General features: G+C 35.6%; 1 protein-coding gene across 1 annotated transcript in view; it reads left to right on the top strand.

The window, feature by feature from the left end:
* The window catches only part of YES1 (YES proto-oncogene 1, Src family tyrosine kinase), a 76,833-nt gene extending 53,644 nt beyond the window's left edge, over positions 1-23,189 (top strand). The window contains exons 4-12 of the mRNA XM_090285761.1: positions 8,184-8,282; positions 9,563-9,666; positions 9,777-9,926; positions 11,287-11,442; positions 11,611-11,790; positions 17,673-17,749; positions 18,569-18,722; positions 21,469-21,600; positions 22,629-23,189. Of these exons, the coding sequence (XP_090141887.1) occupies positions 8,184-8,282; positions 9,563-9,666; positions 9,777-9,926; positions 11,287-11,442; positions 11,611-11,790; positions 17,673-17,749; positions 18,569-18,722; positions 21,469-21,600; positions 22,629-22,837 (1,261 nt within the window). The 3' untranslated portion in view covers positions 22,838-23,189. The remainder of the gene's footprint in view (positions 1-8,183; positions 8,283-9,562; positions 9,667-9,776; positions 9,927-11,286; positions 11,443-11,610; positions 11,791-17,672; positions 17,750-18,568; positions 18,723-21,468; positions 21,601-22,628) is intronic.
* The last annotated feature ends 631 nt before the right edge of the window (positions 23,190-23,820 follow it).

The following is a 23,820-nucleotide window of genomic DNA, read 5'->3' as shown; positions in this document are numbered from 1 at the left end:
TCTTTTAGACCAGTGGTTCTCAACCTGGGACATAATCACCCAGGGGACATTTGACAATGTCAGGAGATATTTTTGGTAGTTATAGTCAGGTTGCTGCTACTGTCATCTAGTGAGTAGAGGTCAGGGATATTGCTCAACATCTTGCAATGCACAGGATGTGCCCCCACAGCAAAGAGTTATCTAGCCCACAGTGTCATTAGTGCTGAGGTTGAAAATTTTTACTCTAGATTGTGAGTTTCTTGAGGGTAAGGACTATTGTCTTTTTGTTTGGTTTTGTTTTGTTTTAACTTTTTTATTGAATTTATTGGGGTGACATTGGCTAATAAAATTAGTGTGTACAGTTATATAATACATCATCTGTATATTGTATTGTGTTCACTACCCCTTGTCAGGTCTCTTCATCTGTCACCATTTATCCCTTCTTTACCCTCTTCTACCTCCCCCTACCCCCCTTAGGACTATGTTTTACTCCTGTTTTTAGCATACCCTATCATAGTCTGTCACTTAAAAGTTACTCAATAAATGCTTGAATGCATCAATGAATGATTCACTGGATCAAATGCAAAGTTTTCAGTTTATATATTTGAAAGTACAATACTTAATATATACTAGGAAACTATAAACCAAGTATATGAATTTATACATATTTGAATTAACCAAAGGATTTTCCGTTTCATTTACTAGGAAGCAAATGCACATCAAACATTTATAATATTTCAATTTAGATAAAACATTTTTAGTACTTCTCTCTGGTAAAGCAGAACATGCATTTAATCTTTAGTAGTGGAACCCATATATGAGGTCTGTCTGAAAAAAGTCCAACCATTGTTAACCCTTTGAGTGCCATGTGTAATTGCTAAAATTCATGTGAGAAATGCCAGGCTATTTTGCTGAGAAATGCAGAGTTTTTGAAAAATGTCTGTAAAAACATTATTATTCATAATAATTTGCTGAAAATTTCACGACATAAGTAAATACACTCTTGTAAGCAGTGTTCTTTGATGCAATTGAACAAAAAATTTATTGCATTAAAATTATTTTATTATAACAATTATTTTAGAAAACATCTTTCCTTCAGTATGGCTTTCGAAGTATAATATATTGCATAATGTAAAACCTATGATTATAATTTGGAAAAACACATAGCAGCATGAATAACAAGCAAGAAATATGCCAAATATTGCATAAATTTTTGAAAAAAACAACTTCATAACATACAAAAAAAATGAACACAAACAGCATTCACACTAGAGACATATATCAATAGATGTCAACAGTGAAAAACAGTTTATAAATAAAAATGAAATGCAAAAACAATACAATAATAGTAAAATGTTTTTATATTAACATTTGTAGCTATTGACGCATCTTGGGTGCAGCCATTTGTCACATCTCATGCATACTGTTCTTGACCTGATTTTTCTTTTGTGTTGAGCATTCCTTACACAATCTTAGCTTTCTTTCTGGAAGCATCTTTACACCATATATGTGAGAGGGAGCTGTTTGATTTTCTTCATTGCTGGATTGGTTAACTGTGTCTCTAACCTCATGCCGTTTTCTGGCAAGCTCTTCTATTGTGAAGGTGTTGAGATTCAATTGAGACATTGGTTTGTTCCCTCCTAAAAATTTTTCCTTATAAAGAATGTATACATTAAGCAGCATTCTTGATAATTATTGAACACAATCTTCTTCCCATACTCTAGAGTTCTTCTCTCATCCAAATATACATAAAGCATCATATCAGACGTGTCTATGTCTCCCATGTATTGGCTGTATTCCAAATATGATATCTGGCTTGGAAATTAGTGTCATATTTCTTTTTGATGCTATGTTCGATACTGTTGGACCTGAATAAGAGCTAAGGAGCAATACCTGCCTTCTTTGAGATTTCTTTTCCCTAAACCCACACAGTAACATGAAGGCATTTCTGAAAAACCTTAACTCTCCCACATTGAACTTTTGTAGAATCTGGTGAGGGAGAAATTTTCAATTGCTATGAAGTGTTCCTGCAATGTATGTGCCTGCTGAGTAGAGGTGCCTAGTGAGGGGAATCGAACTAAAAAAATTGTTGCCAAAGATGTGATAACCTTTATTTGTATAATTTCCTATTGTAAGCAATTTAGTTACTACAGTATAGGCCAAATCATGTTTTTTCACATCATCTTTACCTGTATTACTTTTTGCTCCAAGGTAAGCATAGAATACAAGACAGTAATTTGAGACTGCATCACACATTGTCCAAAATTTTACTCCCCAGCAATGATGGTGTTTATTTGGCAACTACTGCAGTAATCTTTTGTGACTTTTGGTACCAACCAAACTCTCATCAGTGCTCAGTTGTTAGTGGGGAGTATAGTAATGCCAAAACATACGATTGGCATGATCAACTATTGGCTGAAATTTAGCACATGGGTCATAAGATGCGTCATCAGGAGTGAGCATTTTGGAATTGTCTACAAGATGAAAAAACCTCAGCAATAACTGAAATTGGTTATGAGAGAACATGTGCTGGAACCCAGGAGTTGACAAAGATTTATTTTTCGACCATTAGTTGTACATGCTTGGTTTAGTAATTGTGCCCATGTTCAGTATACAAGCTATAAACGCTTTTATTTCTGCAACTGTTGTTGGTTTCCAAGAGCTTACTCTAGATTTAGGGGACAAATTTTTGTGTGACTTAAGGTAGTGTTGTGCATATCTGTTGGTTTTGGTGACCATCAGCTTTAGCAGCACTTCAGTAAAGAAGAGATGAAAATAAGCACTTGGCTTAGAATCAGTCAGTGGGGCATGCTTCAAACCTGGAAACTCTGCAAACTTATGTTGCAGTTGTGTTTTGTCCTGCCCATCTGCATCCCTCTCAACCCAACAGCTTTCACTAGCATCACTTTCAGAAGAAGATGGTTCAGTTTCATCTTCACTTCATCTTCAGATGCACTGCTTTCAAGATCACTTATCACAAAATCGCTGTCACTCGATTCATCGCTGATCAATTTAGAAACTTCTTCACACAGTTTCCTTTGTCTTCATTAGGGCACTCATTTTCAGTTTTTCTATAAATGTCTTTCCAATATATAAAAGCCCGGGCACAAAATGAATGAATACTGGTCGTAAGAATCGTATAAGATCACTCCCTGGCTAAAGTTCAACTAAATCCTTTTCTTCATCTATGACTCTTGAAAGTAGTCTTGCTCTTGCAGCACAACAGAATGATCCACTCTAGTATGATAAGAATATCGCTTCACCCAGAGGATACCAACTCTTGATACTTTTTATTCAAAGCAGAAGAAAGTGGGTGTTTACCGCAAACACCATCGGGCAGTGGTGACATCCAAATCTGCTCCAACACAGAGAGAGACTAACCTCCATTGTGTTTACAGCCTACTAGAGGGATACCTTGAGAGCCAATGCAGTACTTTGCATTTCCACAGTAAACAATGTTCCCCTCATTAGGAAAGGCTGACTCATTGTCAGAGGATATCAGGTCCTTCTCTCTCCAGATGAGGGGGTCAGATGTTTCAAGGACGCTCCGTGATTCCGTCACTGGTGAAATGGACCTAAGATGTAGCACTTTGCATTTCCTCAGTAAACAATGTCCCCTCATCGGAAAAACTTGACTCATTGTAAGATGGTATAAGGTCTCCCACTCTATATCATATCCATATTCAGGTTCCTATCTCTCCATATGAGGTGGTCAAATGTGTCAAGGACTCTCTGCGTTTCCATCGCGAGAGCAATAAACCTGCTCTGCTGAGACACCAGAAAAAATACTAATGCTATACTGTGAAGCAATGAAAATGTCCATTAGCAAAAGCTTCCTTATCATGCACACTGTATAGAGTTTCGACGATTATTGCAAAGATAATTAAATTAAAAGGACCATCTAAAATGTAAGTACAATTATAACAGAATTAATATGTCAGTACTCGAACAAGCATAAAAATTCAAAGTTTGGGACTTCAGGCCAAGATGGAGGCGTAGACAGACACGCTGCGTCTCCCTCCACAACTAAGAAGGAATACAATTACCTCAAAACTAGAAACAACCAGAAGTTCCAGAAAATCAAACTGCATGGAAGTCCAGCAAACAAAGATATAAAGAAGAAATACTCATCCAGACAGGTAAGAGGGGCTAAGCCGGGGCGGAGAGGACATGGTGTGGTGGCGGCAGCAGCAGCAGGCCAACAGAAAGTGCAGTCATACGTTTTAAAAAGTTGAGAGGGACACCTGGGGAGCATTCCCAGCTCCTCACCGAATCGCGCAGCCCACGGTCCCAGCACTGGGGAAAATCAAGCCTCATTGTTTCTGACTGTGCAGACCAGTAGGGGTTGGGGTGGAGGCAGAAACTGCCGGTCTCAGCAGAGTCTGCTTGTTTAAAGGGCCCCCATGGTCCTAGAACATCTGCAGACCCACCCACTCTGGGAACGATGGCCAGGGCAGCAGCTAAAGGGGCACCAGTCTGGCACGGAAGTAGGAGAGTGCTGGGCAGGCGGCATTGTTCCCTTTTGGACCCCTCCCCAACATACAGCACCACAACATGGTGAAACAGGTCTCCCTGTCCTGACGAATCCCTAAGGCTCCGCCCCTTACAACGTAACAGGAGTGACAGCTCCACCTGGGATGCAGAGGCAAACAAACACCCGAGCCTGTCAGAATGAGGAGACAAAGAAGTATGGCCCAAAAGGGGGAACTGATCAAGGTTCCAGTGGGAGAAGATAGCCAACCTAACAGATGAGGAGATAGCCAACCTAACAGATGCAGAATTCAGAACACTGGTGATAAAGATGCTCACAGGTTTGACAGATATGCTTCAGTACGGCAAATGCATAAGAGAAGAAGTGAAGGCTATGCTAAGTGAAACGGAAAATCCACACAAAACCAGTGAAGGGAAGGAAACCAGGGTTCAAATCATTGATTTGGAACATAATGAAGAAAAAAACAGCCTGTGCAGAATGAGGAAGCAAGAATTGAAAAAATCGAGGAAAACTTCCCAAATTTTGCGAAGGAGGTAGACATACAGGTCCAGGAAGCACGGAGGGTCCCGGGTGAGCTGGACCCAGAGGGGAGCACACTAGGATGCATCACGACTGAGATGCCAAAGGTTAAAGATATAGACAGAGTCCTGGGGGCAGCAAGAGAGAGGTGAAGAGTTGCCTACAGGGGGATGCCTATAGCACTACCAGCTGATATCTCAGAGGACACTTTGCAGTCAGGGAGGGACTGGCAAGCAGTATTCAATGTGTTGAAAAGCAACCTACAACCAAGATTATCCAGCAAAGCTATCATTTAGAATGGAAGGGCAGATGAAGTGCTTCCCAGACAAGGTGAAGCTAAAGGAGTTCATCATCACCAAGCCATTATTATATGAAATGTCAAAGGGACTTAAGAAAAAGATCAAAACTATGAACACTAAAATAACAACAAACACAACTATCAACTTCTAAATATTAAAATTAAAAACAAAATCAAACTAAGCAAACCAGAATAGGAATGGAATCATAGGTATGGGGATCATTGGGAGGGTTATCAGCTGGGAGGGGAGAGGGGGAGAAATGGGGGAATGGTGCAGGGAATAAGAAGCATAATTGGCTGGTACAAAATAGAAAGGGGGAAGTTAATAATATAGGAAAGAGTGAAGCCAAAGAACTTATATGTACGACCTATGGACGTGAACTAAGGGGGGTGCGATTGCTGGAGGGAAGGGGAGTATTGGGCAGAGGGGAGCAAAGGGGAAAAAAATTGGAACTACTATAACAACATGATCAACAAAATATACTTTTAAAAAAATTTGAAATTTGGATCGACATGAGAAAAAGTGAAATCAGTATATAACCTGAGGTACAAAAAAAGAGAACAAAATGTAAAATACGAATTATTTCATTGTTATTTACATTTATAGCCATTGAAAAAAGTCGCTGGGAGCAACGCTGGCATTGTGAAAATTTTTCAGTGTCAGTCACAGCGACATTGGTACTGAAAGGGTTAATATAACTAGAATGTTTTGCATGACATCAATATAACCTGGAAGCCAAGGAGAGTGGACTGGAGTGCGCATGCATGAACAATGACAACTTCACTGTACTAGTCAGTGAGGGTGGTAGATGCTGCTGAGTGATCATGTGTACTGTGTGGCTGTCACAGTCAAAATGAGCAAGTAGAGCAATGAATCTGCATCAAATTTTGTCTTAAGGTTGAACATTTCTCCATGGAAACTATTCGGATGATTCAGAAGGTTTTCAGAGATGATGCAATGAGTGCAGCTCATATAAAAGTGTGGCACAAACTCTTCAAAGGTGGTTGAGAATCTGTTGAAAATGGTCTGTGTTCTAGAAGGACTGCAACAAGAGAACACCTGAGAATGTTGAACATGTACAGGCTGCAGTCAACAAAGATTGGTAACAGACAGTGCGAGAACTAGAGGCTCATCTGGGGAAGATGAGCAGAAGGAACGGCATGCTGCGGTTGCTAATGACTTGATTCAAATCACTAACAACGAACTGGATTTCTTTAAGAAAGTCATAACCGGAGATAAATTGTAGGTCTATGGCTATGAGTATGATATAGAGACAAAGGCCCAGTCATCCCAGTGGAAGTTACCTGGTTCTCCATGTCTGAAGAAAGCATGGCAAAGTCGCAGCAAGATCAAAACCATGTAACTGTGCTCTTTGACTGGGAAGGTGTTGTCTATCATGAGTATGCCCCTCCAGGCCAAACAATTAATAAGGAGTACTACCTCAATGTTCTTCATCAGTTGAGAGCTGCAATACAATGTAAACAGCCACAGCTGTGGGCAACTGGTGTTGGCAGCATCACGATAAAGCATCTGCTCTTGCATCACATTTCATGCAGTTTTTCTGCAAAACATCACATCACCCAGGTGACTCAGCCCCTCTAAAGCCCAGATTTGTCTCCCTGTGACTTTTGACTTTTCATAAAACTAAAATCACCTTTGAAAGGGAAGTGATTTCAGACCATTGTTGAGATTTGGTAAAATACGACTGAGCAGTTGATGGTGATTCCAACAAAGGATTTTGCAGAGTATTTTGAACAATGGAAGGAATACTGGGAGAACTGTATGAGGTCTCAAGGTTCCTACTTTGAAGGGGACTGAGGTGTCCTAATCTTGTGTGCAGTGTTTATTGTATCTTCTTCAATAAATGTCTTATTTTTTGTATGTTACGGCTGGGTACTTACTGGACAGACCTCCTATGTATCTTCCTCATTAGAGACTGATAATATTCGCTCCTTTCACATTATTCTTGGAAAAGTCAAGGTGTATGCATTACAAATTACATATAGTTTTTGTGTTCTGAATTTCCTTTAGTCTTATTTGAATATTTATAGATGGCATTTTTGTGTATATCCTAAGAATTAAATTTTTTATTGTTATTGCTCATTGATAATTTTGGCTAAAGTTCTAACACATCCTGATTTTCTTCCTAAAGTGAATAAAAAGAATGATTATAATTTATGCACTGTTAAAAAGAAAGAAAAAAGAATGATACATGCTATAACATAGATGAACTTCGAAAAAATTATGCTACGTGAAAGAATCCAGTCTAAAAGATCTACATATTGAATGACTGCATTTATATGAAATGCCCACAATAAATATATCCATAGAAACAGAAAGCAGATTATTGGTTGGCATTGTTGAGGATGGGAGAGGAGGGTGATGGGGAGTGATTCAATGGGTATAGGGTTTCTTTTAAAGGTAATGAAAATGTTCTAAAATTGATTGTGGTGTAGTTGTACAACTCTGTGAACGTACTAAAATCTATATTTTACATTTTAAATGGGGGAATTTTATGGTATGAAAATTATATCTCAGTAAAGCTTTTTAAACTGAGTAATTTGAAAGGTTTACCTCCCAAGTTGTTCTTCTCAGTATAGCTTATTGTCTTAGGTTGAAAGAGTTATGTAAAAAGGTGATCTTTTAATTAAATTGTAAGTTTTTTGTTTTTGTTTGGAGCAGAAATGCGGTTGTGCTTTTGCCTAGCTTTATTCCCTTAAATCATATAACCTATTTTTAAATATTATTCTTTGAGTTGATTCTTGGTCAAATGAATGCATAAATAAAAAGTGGAACCACTATCTCTTGTCTACTTCAGATACAAGACAACACTGCAGTAGATCTGTCTTGAGCAGTGGTCTGCCTTGTGGTAACTGTTGTTTTATATGTTGCAGGGAAGGAGACTGGTGGGAAGCAAGATCAATCGCTACAGGAAAGAATGGCTATATCCCTAGCAATTATGTAGCCCCTGCAGATTCCATTCAGGCAGAAGAGTATGGTGTTACTTCATATTTTTTTAATTGTTTTGATTTTAAAATGTCTTAATGCACATTCTACTTAGCCACAACTTTACACACACAATTACACATCAGTCAATATAGCTAATGTATCATATTAATAGAGGATGTTACTTGAAAATTAATAATTAATGCCATTATATTTGCTTACAGTAGGCTCATAAATGAGTCCACATCAATAATACTGTATTGTTATGCCTTTATCTTTTCACTTAAAAATTATATTAACCTTCTTTTTGTATTCTGAGCACTTTCTCACTTCAAAAATTTACTCTCAGTTGGTAGTATTATCTCAGTGTTAATTTGTTGACTTAAGTGCTTGCTCCTATGTAGGTGAGTATCCTTGTCTTTTAGGAAGTACACACTGAAGGATTTAAGGGTAATGATTCAGCATGTTTGCAACTTACTCTCACTCAGTTCAGGAAAACATGCACACACACACAAAGAGAGAATATAACAAAGCAAAATGTTGAGTTTGGAAACCTGGTGGAGGGTATATGGGAATACTGTCTACTATTCTTGCAACTTTTAAAAAGTTCACCTTCACTGACATTACTTTTAGGTCAGACTAAGTTTACCTGGGGTCCGTAAATGATACTTCAGTTTTATATCACAACACTTAACACAGTGCCTTGTATATAGTAGGTATTTTATCAGTGTTTGTTTTTATTTATAATATGTCATTTGTCTCCGTAACTCCATTCTGCTTTGGCACTTGTTCTGCTTCTTTTGTTCTTTTGTCTCTTTCTCCACTATTCTGAGATCTTCCATGGCAGAGACTTATCATTTTTATTCACAAAACTGCATTAAATCAAGCCTACACTAATTTAGAGTTCCTAATTTGGATATGGTTTACTTGCATTTTACTGAATACAGATGATCACGCTTTTGCCAGAGAAACACTTTTATTCTTTCTACTATAGTCTTAGTATTTCCATATGTCACTGATTGAAAGGCTCTGTTACTGTTGTTTTTCCTTCTCCATTTTACTGCTCCTGTGACTGCCATGTGGAGTGTAAGAGACATGTTGAACAGTCAATACATAGAAATACTATGACAGATTATATTCTGAGAGTTATATTTGTGTAACAGCCCTATTTAATAAAGGTCTTTTATTGTGTTTTACTATATTTTAAGCTGTGTTCTATAGCTGTTTTTATGTCATCCTCCCTATCCACTTCATTCTTATTAATACTTATGTATAATTTTTCTTATACCCTACACCTTTCTAACTCAGAACACTATTTTTTTTCCAGATGGTATTTTGGCAAAATGGGAAGAAAAGATGCTGAAAGATTGCTTCTGAATCCTGGGAATCAACGAGGTATTTTCTTAGTAAGAGAGAGTGAAACTACTAAAGGTATGAATTTTATAATGTTAAATATAAATATAAAAATCTTCTTAGGCAGTATTTTGAGAAAGATACAGTAGTAAAAGGTTTCATTTCTCCCTGCCTCTCCCCCCAAATAGGTGCTTATTCCCTCTCTATTCGTGATTGGGATGAAGTAAGGGGTGACAATGTGAAACACTACAAAATTAGGAAACTTGACAATGGTGGATACTATATCACAACTAGAGCGCAATTTGATACTCTACAGAAATTGGTAAAACACTACACAGGTATGTGAATATTTCAGAGGTGAAAATTTCTTCATGTTGTATTTTATGAGGGCAGAATCCATGTCTTTATGTCCCTGAAGGTCTAGTTTTAAAATGAGAAACAGGTAATACTTATTACATAAGTAGAGTTTTTGGATGATGTGCTAAAACCAGATTATCATCATTTGAGTCTTTATATCTTACTTGTATAGTGTTTACATTGGAGTTCCATTTCACGACAGCTAAAATACAAAGATAGATTGTGACAGTAAAGAAAAAGGCAAAACAAATATTTACTTAGGGACATTTATTAAGAAGGTAAAGCTAAACATTTAAAAGTTATATCAGATGTCCTTTGGTGTACCTTCCTCTTCATGGGCTGGATTACATAAGACTTCCTGAAAGTATAAATGCAGTGAGATTTATTTATTAAGATAAATCCAATGAAGATGCTTTTTTTATTTCATGGAAAATTAACCGATAGCAACTATGGACATTCTTCAGTTTTTCAAGGCCTTTGAAAGGTATTTAATATTAGAGTCTCTGTCTCAAAAATTTATATTGCCAATTTGATACTTAAATGCATCTGAAAGTCTTTAGTTGATGAATGCTAGGGGAAGGGAAGTTTCCATGGCAATTTATTCAGTGACGTTAGCTGCAAACTGAATATCCAGTCAGCCTCCAGTATTAACATTGATTAAACATGTTGCCAAGCAGTGGCATCAGTTGTAATTCCACTTGTTAGCAGTGATTTGCATGGTTGGTTACTTGTTGAGAATGGGAGGGAACATGTCTTACTTACAATAAGAAAGATTGTATAAGCAGGATTCACAAGTCAAGCCATTATGAATTTGGGATTTCCTGTTTTTGTGTCTCCTTTATTTAAAAATTAGTTCCCTAAAAGAAGTTTTTCCTTGATTTTGATGTGCCTTTTATATTAGTGGTTATTAGACATGACAATTAATGATACCATTCTTGTTGGAAACAAATGAAGCAGAGTAGTCAAAAGCAGAACTTTGGAGGCAGCCAGACCTAAGGTTTGAATCCCATCTTCATCACTTAGTAACTAGGTGACCTTGAGAAAATTTAATTTTCCAAGATTCATTTATATGAGATACCTGTAAAGTGCTATAGTAGTGCAATAGCTGGGACATAAGTATTCAGTAAGTAATAACTTCTAAATGTTATTAACAAAATGTTTCATTTCTTATGTGTTTTGCTTCTTACATTCAACTCCCTTTTCATGTTTGCTTTTATAAAAAAACTTGATAGAATGTTTTTATTTAATATAATTTAAACTTTTTAAAATATTGATACACTACATGTACCTTAATTTTTTGTAAGTAATTCTTTTTACAGTATAGTTTATTCATTTATCTAGAACATGCTGATGGTTTATGCCATAAGTTAACAACTGTATGTCCAACTGTGAAACCCCAGACTCAAGGTCTAGCAAAAGATGCTTGGGAAATCCCTCGAGAATCTTTGCGACTAGAAGTTAAATTAGGACAAGGATGTTTTGGTGAAGTATGGATGGGTAAGAGGCCTGATATTTTTTTGTGTGTGTGTGCCATTTTTTAGCCATAGATCAAAATGCCACAAACTATAAGATATGTTGAAATATTTGAGGTAACTGCTGCTCATTGAAATTTGGTGTGAATTTTTAAAAATATAGATTAAAATAGTAAAAGTATTGTTTCTCTAGGAACGTGGAATGGAACCACAAAAGTGGCAATCAAAACACTAAAACCAGGTACAATGATGCCAGAAGCTTTTCTTCAAGAGGCTCAGATAATGAAAAAATTAAGACATGATAAACTTGTTCCACTCTATGCTGTTGTTTCTGAAGAGCCAATTTACATTGTCACTGAATTTATGTCAAAAGGTATGTGTAAATTAGTAGCTCTTATGGTGTCCATTTTAATAAGTTCTTTAGCATACAGATTTCTATTGTGTAGTGTTTCTTAATTTAAGATTTCTATGTATATATTTGAAAAGAGAAAAATTTAACATTTTGTTTAATAGAATAGTTGGTGATTAGCTCCAGTTATTCCAAAGGCTAGTACAAAGTTTAAAAGGAAAATAAGCAAGCTGAATTTATTTAGAAAGTAAATAGTTCTTTATTCCATTAGACTAAAGGAAATGGAGTAGAGTAGCTAGAAAGTGAAAGAGAAAGTATTTGTAAAATTGAATTATAATAATGCAATCAGAAAGATACTTATATCTTTGGTACTAAAGCAAAGAAAGGTAAAGTTAAATTAACTTTATTTTATTTAATAAAATAATCTTTATACTCAGGACTCCTAGAAATTTTTTTTTTCATTACTGTCAACTGAAATGTCTTTTCCCAAACCCCAGACTCCAAAGTGAGATCTTTAGTTACAGAGTTGGTTAGAGCCAGGATAAAGAGAAGACAAAGTTGTTGCCCTTCCCTCTTTTTCCCCTTTGCTGATGTACTTTAGAAGAGGAATCAGTCATAAAATATTTCAGTAGGCTCACTTTTTACCCTTTTAAATTTTACCTACATTATTTTACTTTTAATGAGTCACTCATCTATAGTTAACACTGATCATGTCTTCCTTCTCTAGTAGTCCATCTTGTCCAACAAACGTTGTTCCATCTAGTGGTTGATCAGGTCAACTACAAGCTACACATTTGCTATAGGAAATGTTCTCCCTAATAGGGACAGAGGAACCAGAAGTTTAAAGGAACTGACATAGGCAAAACATACCTAAAACCCGAAAACACATGGCACTTTTTGGAAGGAAACTGCCCTACAAACCACTGCCAAATACCCCATTTCAGAGTGCATTAGATAAACTAGAAAGGGAAGGAAGAAAAGACAACAAAGAGGGCATTTAAATCAAAATATTGATAGCATAAGAATATAATGGAGGTAAAGTTAATGGCCCATTAGCTTTGTATATTGATTTCACGAATCATTTTATTGGAGGAAGTATGGAAGAAGTCTGTTTTATCGGGTTGCTGGGTTAGGATTATTTCTAGATGTTAGATTTAGGATGTAAGATCATAAATGTCCCTTCTAGTTATTCAGGTGCTTAGCAGATGGCCCTCTATAATCCATTCAAACTCATTGCCTCAAGTGCTTCCACATAAATCCATTTTCCTGGCCAGATGCGTCTTCTTGTTGCTTCTTGTTTCCATGAGTTTGTTCATGTTATTTTCTTCGCGTGGAGTTTGGTTCCCTCTCTCTTGATCAGTCCATCAACAATACTTTCTTTGGGTTGTACTTAAGTCAGGTGTTAGAAGCCTTTCACTAATATTTCAATGTGTGGTGATCATTATATCCTCTGAAATCTTTGTAGTCATACTACTGTAGAAATTACTAACAACCAAAATGTGTTGAATGCTTCATATATATACAACACTTTTTTATTATAAGGTATCAAAGAAATAAAAATACCCAAATAACTAGATTAAATTTGAAGGACAAAGATCTAAACTTCTGAAGAGTTAATTTTTAGTATAAAAGTAAATAACAGTTCTATAAACAAACAAAGCTACGGGCCAAAGCATAATAAATTTCATTAAGTATAATAGAAATTAAGGAAGAGGTCACATATGCTGGAATAAATCGAGAAAAAATAGTAGAGAAGACAAGTCTTGAACTGCCCTTTAAGGTTATGATGGATATGGATGTGTAAAGAGAAGAGCTAAGAGGACTGAGGAGGTGGGAAACAGAACCATGGCTAGTGGAAAGACAAGTAGTAGAAGAAACTAGTTGGGAATAAGGCTTAGAGGGTTATATGGGACAAGCTTAAGGCTTACTTTGAGTTGATTTCATTATTATTTATTGACTCATTGCCAGGATCCTGAATGAGTTTCAGAGGGTACACAAACTTCCTCTGAGGTTATGTGTTATTAATTTTTGCATACTTATATCTGTTTTCTGGAAATAGAGTTCATACTTTTCATCAAATTCTCAAGTAACTTACGAACCAAAAATAGTTAAGGACTACTGATAAGCTCTAAAATGTTCTATGATAAATGGATATAAGAAACATCTGAAGAGGGGTGGATTTTTTTGTGATCCAGTAAAGCTCAGAGAGGAATTGTCAAAATGATACAATTTCCAATCCTGGATTTCTGTTCTGTAGCTTTTGCTCTATTTTAGCATGTATCTATTGTTACACTGAATAATGTTCTACTTAGTGTTGTATTGATCAAAGAACTGCATTTTCTGCTTCTTTCTACATACTCTTCATTGTCGTGTATTTATATGACATCAGTTTGTCCTGCAGGTTAGGAAAAAGAAGTACCCCTTCCTCTGTTTAAGGACAGTTCCTTTACTGCATCCTTGATGCTTCTTGAGCTTTACTTACATTAAAAAAGAAAACCCTCCGTTGTCCCCAGCATCTACTTTTCACCTACTGCTCTACTTTTTTGCTTCCCTTCACAGCCAAGATTTTTTATAGAACAGACAATACTCCCAGTCTCCACTTCCTCACCAACATTTGCTCTTTTTAAAGCTGTTCTAGTTTAATGTCAACAGTTTTCACAGTTTTTTTAAAAATTATTTAGTGTTTCAAATATAGAAAGAATACTATAACACCCATGTCCATGTCCTACCATCCATATTTAAGGAATATTTACATTTTTTCATATTTGCTTCAGATCTTTCTACTAAGGAAAAAGCACATTCATGATCTAATTGAATTCTTGTTTTTACCCCTCCTTGAGACCCATTCTCCTTTTAGCCCTTCTTTTTAGCTCTTTTGGACCCACTTCCCTTCAGACATAACCTCCTTTTTAAAGTTGGTACTTACCTTTCCCATCAGTGTTTTTCATGTTGATATATTGGGTGGGCCAAAAAGTCCATGTGGTTTTTTTCCATAAAATAAAATACAAATTTTTCATTTTCACCAAAAACTTTTATTAATTTGGATATTTTGAGTATGTGGGCTGTTTCCTGTGTAGTATAATGTTGATTGTCTTCCATTAATGTCTCAATTTGATCACTATTAACTTCAACTGGTCTGCCTGACTATGAAGCATCGTCCAGTGAGAAATGTCCAGCATGAAACTTCACAAACTACTTTCGATGTATTCGATCAGTCACAGCACCTTCTCCATAAACTGCACAAATCTTTTTTTACATTCCAACTGCATTTTTATCTTTCTTAAAATAATAAAGCATAATATGCTGAAAATTGTTGTGTATTTTCTTCCATCTTTAATATTAAAATGGCTACACAAAAATTCACCAATTTTTTTAAAATTTAATTAATTTATTTTTAGAGAGGGGAAGGAGGGAGAAAGAAAGGGAGAGAAACATCAATGTGTGGTTGCCTTTTGTGCACCCCCAACTGGGGACCTGGCCTGCAGCCCAGGCACATGCCCTGACTGGGAATTGAACCAACGCTTTGATTCCCAGGCCGGTACTCAATCCACTGAGCCACGCCAGCCAGGGCAAAAAAATTCACCAATTTTGATGTTATTTTTTAAATGCACGCTGATATGACAGCTGTCACTGTACAGTCTTAACAAAATTGTTCAGAATGAAGTAAAGGCAACTAAGCCCTACTAAAGTCATTTTATGGGGAAAAAAACTTTTTGGCCAACTCAGTACTTTCAATAATATATTTACCTACTAACAGTTTTTTAATGTTTTTAACTTACATAAATCTAACTAGCTTTATTTTTATTCAACATATGTTCTTGAGATTTATTCACGTGGATAAGGGAAAATCCAATTCCTATACTTGTAATTGTTGTATAAGATTCTATATGAATATACCATTGTTTATTCATTCCTTTCCCAGTGAACATTAAATAAGGCTGCTTTTAGTTTGTCACTGGTATAAACAATGCTGCAGGGACTGTCCTTGTACTTGGCCTTCTTTTGCACATATGCAAGTCTGTAGTGCATTGAATGGCACAGCATTAATAGCACCTGGAAACTTGTTAGAAACACAATCTTCACTTTCCCACCCCCTTATGTACATAAACAGTCCATTGACTGCTGTTGATCCCGTTTATTAAATCTCTGATAATTTTCCCCTTCTTGCCATTTTCACCCTCATTGTTAGATTTTAACGTAATAGTCTCTCTTTGCTAGACTATTGCAGGAAATTTAAACTTACTCCTTTTATGCTCTTTGGTCCAATTTCATTCTTTATATTGTTATTGGAGTTAACTGCTTTTTCAACATAAATTTGGCCTTATTGGGTCTCAGCATAAAATTTCATATAAAAAGAATAAAATTTGTTCATGTATTGCTTTCCGTTTTCGATTCCTCATCTTTGGGCCCTCTGTTCTTGCATAAGTAGGACTGTTTTCAGTTTCCTGAACTTTGCTGTTTTATGCATTACAGACTTTGTATTTGTTATTCCATCTTGGAATTCCCTCTTTACTCCCATTCTTCCTTTAAGATGTATCTTGTTTGTGAAACCTTTTCTGACTTGTACGTAGAATAAACTATATCCATTGTGTTTCCACTATAGTATTTACAGTAACTTTTATAATGCCTACTGTACAGTATTTATTTGTTTGCATATATTTATAGATGTATATACTATACTTTCATACTAGATCAAATCTTTTCAAGGGCAGGGAACATGACTTATCTCTATATACTCTATACCCTTTTACAGTGCTTGACATATATAGACCCTCAGTAAATATTTGAATGGGCAGATAAATGGACAAACACAGTAACATGTTCCCCTTGCAGTAAGTCGACAGACCAGAAGAAATACACTGTCTTTGATTCTTTATAAATGAGGACTTTCTTTGCCTTGTTTTATTTTACTTTCATTTTGAAATACTTTCAAATTTACAGAAAAATTCCAAAAATAATAAAAAGAATTCCTGTATATATTTCAGCCAGATTTGTCAATTGTTAACTAGCTATATTATCAATATATAAAATATAAGGGCTTTCTTCTGAACCATTTAAGGGTACATTGCAGACATTAAGTTCCCTTTACATCTAAATATGTCAGTATTTGTTCCCTACAGACAAGAATACCATCTTACATAGCCACAGTATAATGACCAAATTCGGAAACCATAGCATGGATACAATTCTGTTATCTAATACCAGTTCATTTTCAGATTTCACTAGTCATCCCAATGATGTGCCTAATTATAGCAATTTTTTCCTGATCCAGTATCTACTCTATAGTCAGGAATTTTAGTTGTAATTTTTCTTTGGTCTCCTTGAAACTGAAGCAGTTCTTCGACCTTTCTTGTCTTTCATAACATTGTTATTTTTTAAGATAATGGTATCATTGTTTTATAAAATGTGTCTTAATTTGGGTTTATCTCATATTTCTCCTGATTTAAGTGAGGTACATGATAAATTTGTAACCAGTAATAGAAGAGTAGCAGCTATACTTTTACTTTCTAGCCTTTCTTTCTGCTGTATTCATAGTGCTTTGCTATTCCATGAAATCTAAAATTGAGTGGCGTTAGCTAGACTAACACCGTCAGCTCAGTCACCTGGATTTAGTTTTAAGCAATCCAAGATATTTACAGTTGTCTGAGTTCTTGATTCTGATTGACTTCAAAATATATAAGTATCTAATACTACTTTTTGAATCAAAATTGGAGCTGTTGATCTTGATCAAAGCTATCAAGAGAAGTTCATAAAATTTCAGTTTAGGGACTCTTTTAGAATTTTAAAGATAGTTATTCAGAAATTCCAAAGCTACAAAAAAATATTAAAAAATGAAAAGCTGAAGTTTTGTATCATGATGTGATTTGTTTGCTTATTTTCCATGAATGTTTTGCTCTCTCTTACAGGGAGCTTATTAGATTTCCTGAAGGAGGGAGATGGAAAATATTTGAAGCTCCCACAGTTGGTTGATATGGCTGCTCAGGTACTTGTATATACATATATCATCAATTTGAATTGAAAGTGTGCATTAAAAATGTAAAATAATTTCAGTTGACTACTATTGTTTATATAATGAAATCATAGAATTTTCAAGTTGGGAGAAACAGAGATAATCCAGTCTGTGATCTCCTTGTTATAGATAATGTAGTATCTGAAGACCAGAGGTATCTAAAATTCAGGTAACATTAATATTAGAACCAGGTATGTAACTACCACTACACTTCTGTCCTGAATCATATGGCCTTTCAGAAACATAATGCATCCACAAACATAAAATATATATGTATTTATATGTTAACAGATAAATTTTAAGATAGTGAATGATTGCTATTTCAAAGGAAATAGTACTTTTGCAAATCTAAAGTATATGATGAAATTTAGAGAAACTTTATACTAAGAAACTGCATGTGTAAGACTTTAGCATGTGCCAAGCCTAGTCCGCATTCCTGAGTTCAAGGCTCATACACACTATAGGAGAGGTTGGCAAACTGTTTTTGTAAAAGGCCAGATAAATGTTTTAGGCTTTGTGGGTCACATAGCCTGTTGTTTCTCCTCTCTGTCTTTCTTCTCTCCTGTCCTTCTGCCCTCTTCCTCCTCTTCTTCCCCCTCCCTCTCACTCACCTTCCCTACACTCTTCCTCAATTATAGTGTTTTCTATTTTTCCTATTATCTGCTAGGTTAGGCCCTATTACCAACATCTCCTTTCAAGATATGTAATTTTTCAGTGATCTGGCTTAACATTAACCAAACTTGCTTTATCCCCCCTTCCCTTTATATCATATGTCTTTTTTTTTCCCCAAAGATTGCTGATGGTATGGCATATATTGAAAGAATGAACTATATTCACCGAGATCTTCGAGCTGCTAATATTCTTGTAGGAGAAAATCTTGTGTGCAAAATAGCAGATTTTGGTTTAGCAAGGTTAATTGAAGACAATGAATATACGGCAAGACAAGGTAAAATTATTATATTTTTAATTGAATTGATTAGGGTTGATATTGGTTAATAAAATTATAGGTATCAGGGATACAATTCTATAATACATCATCTGTATATTGTACTGTGTGTTCACCACACCAAGTCAAGTTTCCTAAAATTACTATTTAAAAAAAATTTTTTTCCCTCTGACCCCCTGGTAGCAGCTGCCCTGGCTTCCCTTCCATGTATAGGAACACTCGAGCCTGAGGCATCCAATAATAATTTTTAGACCCAAAGGAAAACATGGAGTTCTTCAGCCTCGCGCTTCATTTTCTGAATATTTGGGGGAACATTTTTGGGATGGCAAACTTCTGCCAGCCACCATGTTCCCATGTTTAACTAAAATAATGTCTTGGTAATGCAGCTTTTTCCCAGCCCTGCAATCGCTTCTGAACCAGCTGCCATCAAGCATCACAATGTTCAGGCAGTCGCGGGGGAAGGCTGCCAGGCAGGCTAAAATTATTTTTCAATAAATGCTTGTAACCTAATGTTCAACAGATTTTCTTAGTTAACATTCTTTTGAATATACAGGGTTTTACAGAATAAGAATAGCTCTAGATTCTCTCAGAAGCATCAAAGAAACATTGATTTTAATTGTAAAATTATATATAATACATGATACCATGGCTCTCTGGTAGTTATTTCTCTGAGGAAGAACTTGACTTGGTATTCTTTGCATTGTAAATATAGCTCCGTTTACACTCTCTTTATACTTCTTTTTATACTTCTTTTGGCACGGCAACAAATTTTTAAAATTCCTTTTGTAACAACTTCAGACCCACCCAGATTTTACTACACCAAGAACTAGAAGAGGTATATTTGAAGCTAATATATTAAATAACATATAATTTTATAAAGGCTTTGGAAACCATTTCTATGCCAGATTTACAGTAAATAAAAAATAGAAAATTGACACTAAAGAGTGAGGGAAGGAAGCTTGTGAAAATTAACATAGGCTGATTCTTCTGTTTGGCATCTGCCTCTATAAACTCTTCATTCAGTAGAGATTTTAATGAACACACATATAATATATACGTATGGAAAGAGTATGGGTTTTTTAATTACAGTTCCATCTCTCACTAGCCCAGATATTTCAAACAAGTTATCCGACCTTTTTGACTGAACCTCAGTCTCCTCACTTATAACGATTAGGTGGTAATGTTTACATTTCAAGATTGTTGTGAAGCTTTAATGAAGTGATAGATGTATAGTGCCTGGCATCATCTCACATAGCAGATGCTCAATAACTATTAGAGCTTACATTTTAATGAGCAAGGTAGACCTATATATAAATAACTATAAAGCAAATATTCTGTAATTTAATGTCAAAAGAGTATGGAAAACACTTGGGGAAAGCAGAGAGAATAGGAAAGACTTCACAGAGGCGACGGCTTGAGATCAGGGCCTTGCAGGGTGTAAGTCCAGCAGAGATTAAGTAAGGTACAGTACCCATAACCACAGAGGTTGTCCATCCTGCATGAAACCTTCAGTGATGCTTTATACCTACAGTAAAAGATGCCTTGTCACTCACCATAATCTCAGAATAAGGGACATACTATAAATTAACAATTTTAGCTTTGTGAATTGATATACAGTCCTCTTTTTTTCATCAGACTGTGTGACCCTTTTGTCAGTGACTGCACTGATACACAAACTATAGGGAACTGTCGCCTTAAACCATAGGTTCTCAACCAGCAATGATTTTTGCTCCTAGGGAACATTTGGCAGTGTCACTATCTTGAGACAGTTTTGGGTTGTAACAACTGGGAGGCTGCTACTGACATACTCCTAAACATCCTACAGAGTAGAAGCTAGGCCCCACCAAAGAATTATCCGTCCCAAAATGCCAGTAGTGCCAGGTTGAGAAACTGCCGTCAGCACAATGCTTTCTTTTCAACCTCCATACCTCTGTGTAGGTCCCTCCAGCTAGAGTACCTTCCTATTCCTCTATACTCTTTGCCTATTAAAATTCTAATCATTCTTTAAAGCTTAACTTAGTTGCCCCCTTTCTAATTAAACCTTTTGTGATTATGCTAGTGAAAATTGATCTTCTGTTTGACATCTAAAGAACTGTTTTACAACCCTATATATGTACATATAGAAATAACCTGAAGTATGTAAGACTCCTAATGTCGCCACTGTAAGTGTATAAGCTGTACAAATTATATGTTTTTCTTTCCCGTAACAATTATTGTAATGTCCTGTGCATAAAAAGCATATAATAAGTATTTGAGTAAATTAATATAGGCTTTTTAAAATGGTAGTACAATGAAGTTTCCAGAGAGATAACATAAAATGAAAAAAAGATTATGGTTAAAAACCAATAGATATTAGAACCCAACAGAACATGCCCTCTTCAACCAATGGTTAGGTATAGCTCTACTAGGTGATAGACTTACCTAAAAGTTACAGGTCCTATAATACACGTTTTTGATTGTTTCTTATTGGACTTTTTACCTCTGTTTTCTAGAATGGTATTATTCTGTACCCACCACCAATACTCCTTTTATGTCATTGAATATCTTATCAGGAAGAAATATGATTTATTTTTATACCAATTTTAAGTATTAAAAAATGTTTCCATGTATCTTGTACTTTGGAAGAATTTAACACTAACACATACAGTAAGAATATTGGCAGAAAACTAGCCCACCTTATGCCTTATTTATACAAATAGATTTTTTAAAACAATTTACTTAAGCAAAATTGTCAATACTGTTTTAGGTGCAAAATTTCCAATCAAATGGACAGCTCCTGAGGCTGCACTTTATGGTCGATTTACAATAAAATCTGATGTATGGTCATTTGGAATTCTACAGACAGAACTGGTAACAAAGGGCAGAGTGCCATATCCAGGTAAGCTTGCATTTTATTAGCTCTCAGTTATCCCATTAGCGGCTTTAACTGGAATTTATTAGGATTGGAAATGTAAGAGGGAAGGCCTTTTATCCCCTCTTTGTCTCTCTCTCTGCTTCTCTGCCTTCCTCTGTTTTGGCATTGGATGGACAGCAGATTGATCGGTCAAGCACAGGAGGTCTGCCCACATTCACCTAAGCTTTCTTCCTTAGGGCATTTTCCAAAAGGGCCATTTATCTCTACTGTTCTCTCAGATAATAAACATATCTTAAATATCCTGGGTCACCTTTCCCACAACCACAACCCCCCTCTCCCAGGCCCTCTCTTAAAAGTTGTGATAACGTAGGGTGACCTATAAATGAGGGTAGGGAGGTTACAAAGGAATGTAAGAAAGGATCTTTGTAGTAACTTGAAGAAGGTCAAACAGGTGATATTAGATAAGGAAAGTGTTTCAGGTAAGTGACTTGCTATAAAGTCACAGTAAGTATATTTGACAAAACCAGGACTAGAACTCTTTTCTTCTGAATTCCTGTCTGAAAGTTCTTTCAGAACTATCTTAGCACTGTTCCTCATTAGTCCAAGTTTGGTAATTAGTAACTGTTAGTATCAGAACCTCAAAGTAGCACCCTAAATTTTCATTAACCAATTGGGATTGGCTTTTGAAGGCCTCAGTGTTGAAAGTAAGGTTTTAAGTGGAATGAAAAAATCAGATATTCTGAAAGTAGTCTAGCATTTTCTAAGCTTTTCTTGATATACTTTCACATTGAAATTTTATTTCTTTGTTAAAATAATCATTTCACTAAGTAAACGTACAATACTTCGAATCAGTTTGTAACTAGAGGATTTGTTCTGTTCTTTTTTTTTTCTCCTAGTTTTATTGAAAAATGATGACATACATCGCTGTATAAATTCAATGCATGCAGCGTGATAGTTTGATCTACATATATTATGAAATGATTACCACAATGGGTTCATTGTATGCTAGTGGTGTTTGGCTTGTTTTTTAATGTTTGAATCTTGTGTGTTAGGTATGGTAAACCGTGAAGTGCTGGAACAGGTGGAACGAGGATATAGGATGCCTTGTCCTCAGGGCTGCCCAGAATCCCTACATGAATTGATGAATCTTTGTTGGAAGAAGGAACCTGATGAAAGACCAACATTTGAATATATCCAGTCCTTCTTGGAAGACTACTTCACTGCTACAGAGCCACAGTACCAGCCAGGAGAAAATTTATAATCCAATAACCTAATATTTTATATGCACAGACTGCCAAAATGTAAAGAACTCATGTAGACTTCCTCACTTACGTACTGGAATCAGAAGAAGAAACTCTTCTTCACTCTGCATGTTTTTAATGGTAAACTGGAATTCCAGATATACTTGCACAAAACCACTTCTTTTTTTGTTCCAAGCGTTAAACTCTAAAGTACCAATGATAAATTTTCCAACTTACTTCAGGGTCCAAAAAATGTATAGCTGAGATATCAGTGACAGTGTGAGCGATAGCATGACAATGAAGAGCAACAAGGCTACTGTTCATAAGTCACTTCCTTCCTTTTATTCCCCAAACTCAGAATTGTTAAGAGAAAATTATCATTATATACAAAACTTGGGAGGTATGAACAGTTACACCATAATGAAATCTAAAATCAAGGAACTTCATGGGACCAAACAATTCCATTCCATTTTAAAATTTTTCTTGCATTCATTATTCTCAAAAGTTTTTTCTAAGTTGAAGTTAATATGCAGTTTTAATATATCATTGCATGGAAATGAGCAAGGTTTTTAGAAGCAAAAAGGAATATAAACAACACCTAAAACTTGATTAAAGTTTAGCCAATAGCAGTGGGATTTGAAAGTATAATGCACTATGTTAATACTCAAACTCATGGAACTGGAAAGTAGAACTTTTACACTCTTAATCATTTTCTGAAAAGCTCAGTTTAGAATAATGAAGGTAACTAGACAGTGAGTTAATCTTTTATAAGTGTGCATTGATTTTTTTTTTGAGACAGTCTATAATTGAAATTATACTATCCAATCCAAGGGGAAATTTTTAATCTTAGAATGGCATGAAAAAAAATAAGTCCCAGCATTTAAATAAGGTATTGTGAGATATTGCTAAATATGTATTTATGGTAATGGGTGCCACAAATGTAAAAATATCACTAGATCAGGGACTTGAATGCACTTTTGCTCTTATTGCATATAGACTAACA

The sequence above is a fragment of the Furipterus horrens genome, unplaced genomic scaffold, assembly GCF_987537825.1.
Source record: "Furipterus horrens unplaced genomic scaffold, mFurHor1.1.pri manual_scaffold_8, whole genome shotgun sequence".
Taxonomy (NCBI): Eukaryota; Metazoa; Chordata; class Mammalia; order Chiroptera; family Furipteridae; genus Furipterus; species Furipterus horrens.
Note: the sequence above shows the minus strand (reverse complement) of the source record. Positions and strands in the feature narration are given on the sequence as shown.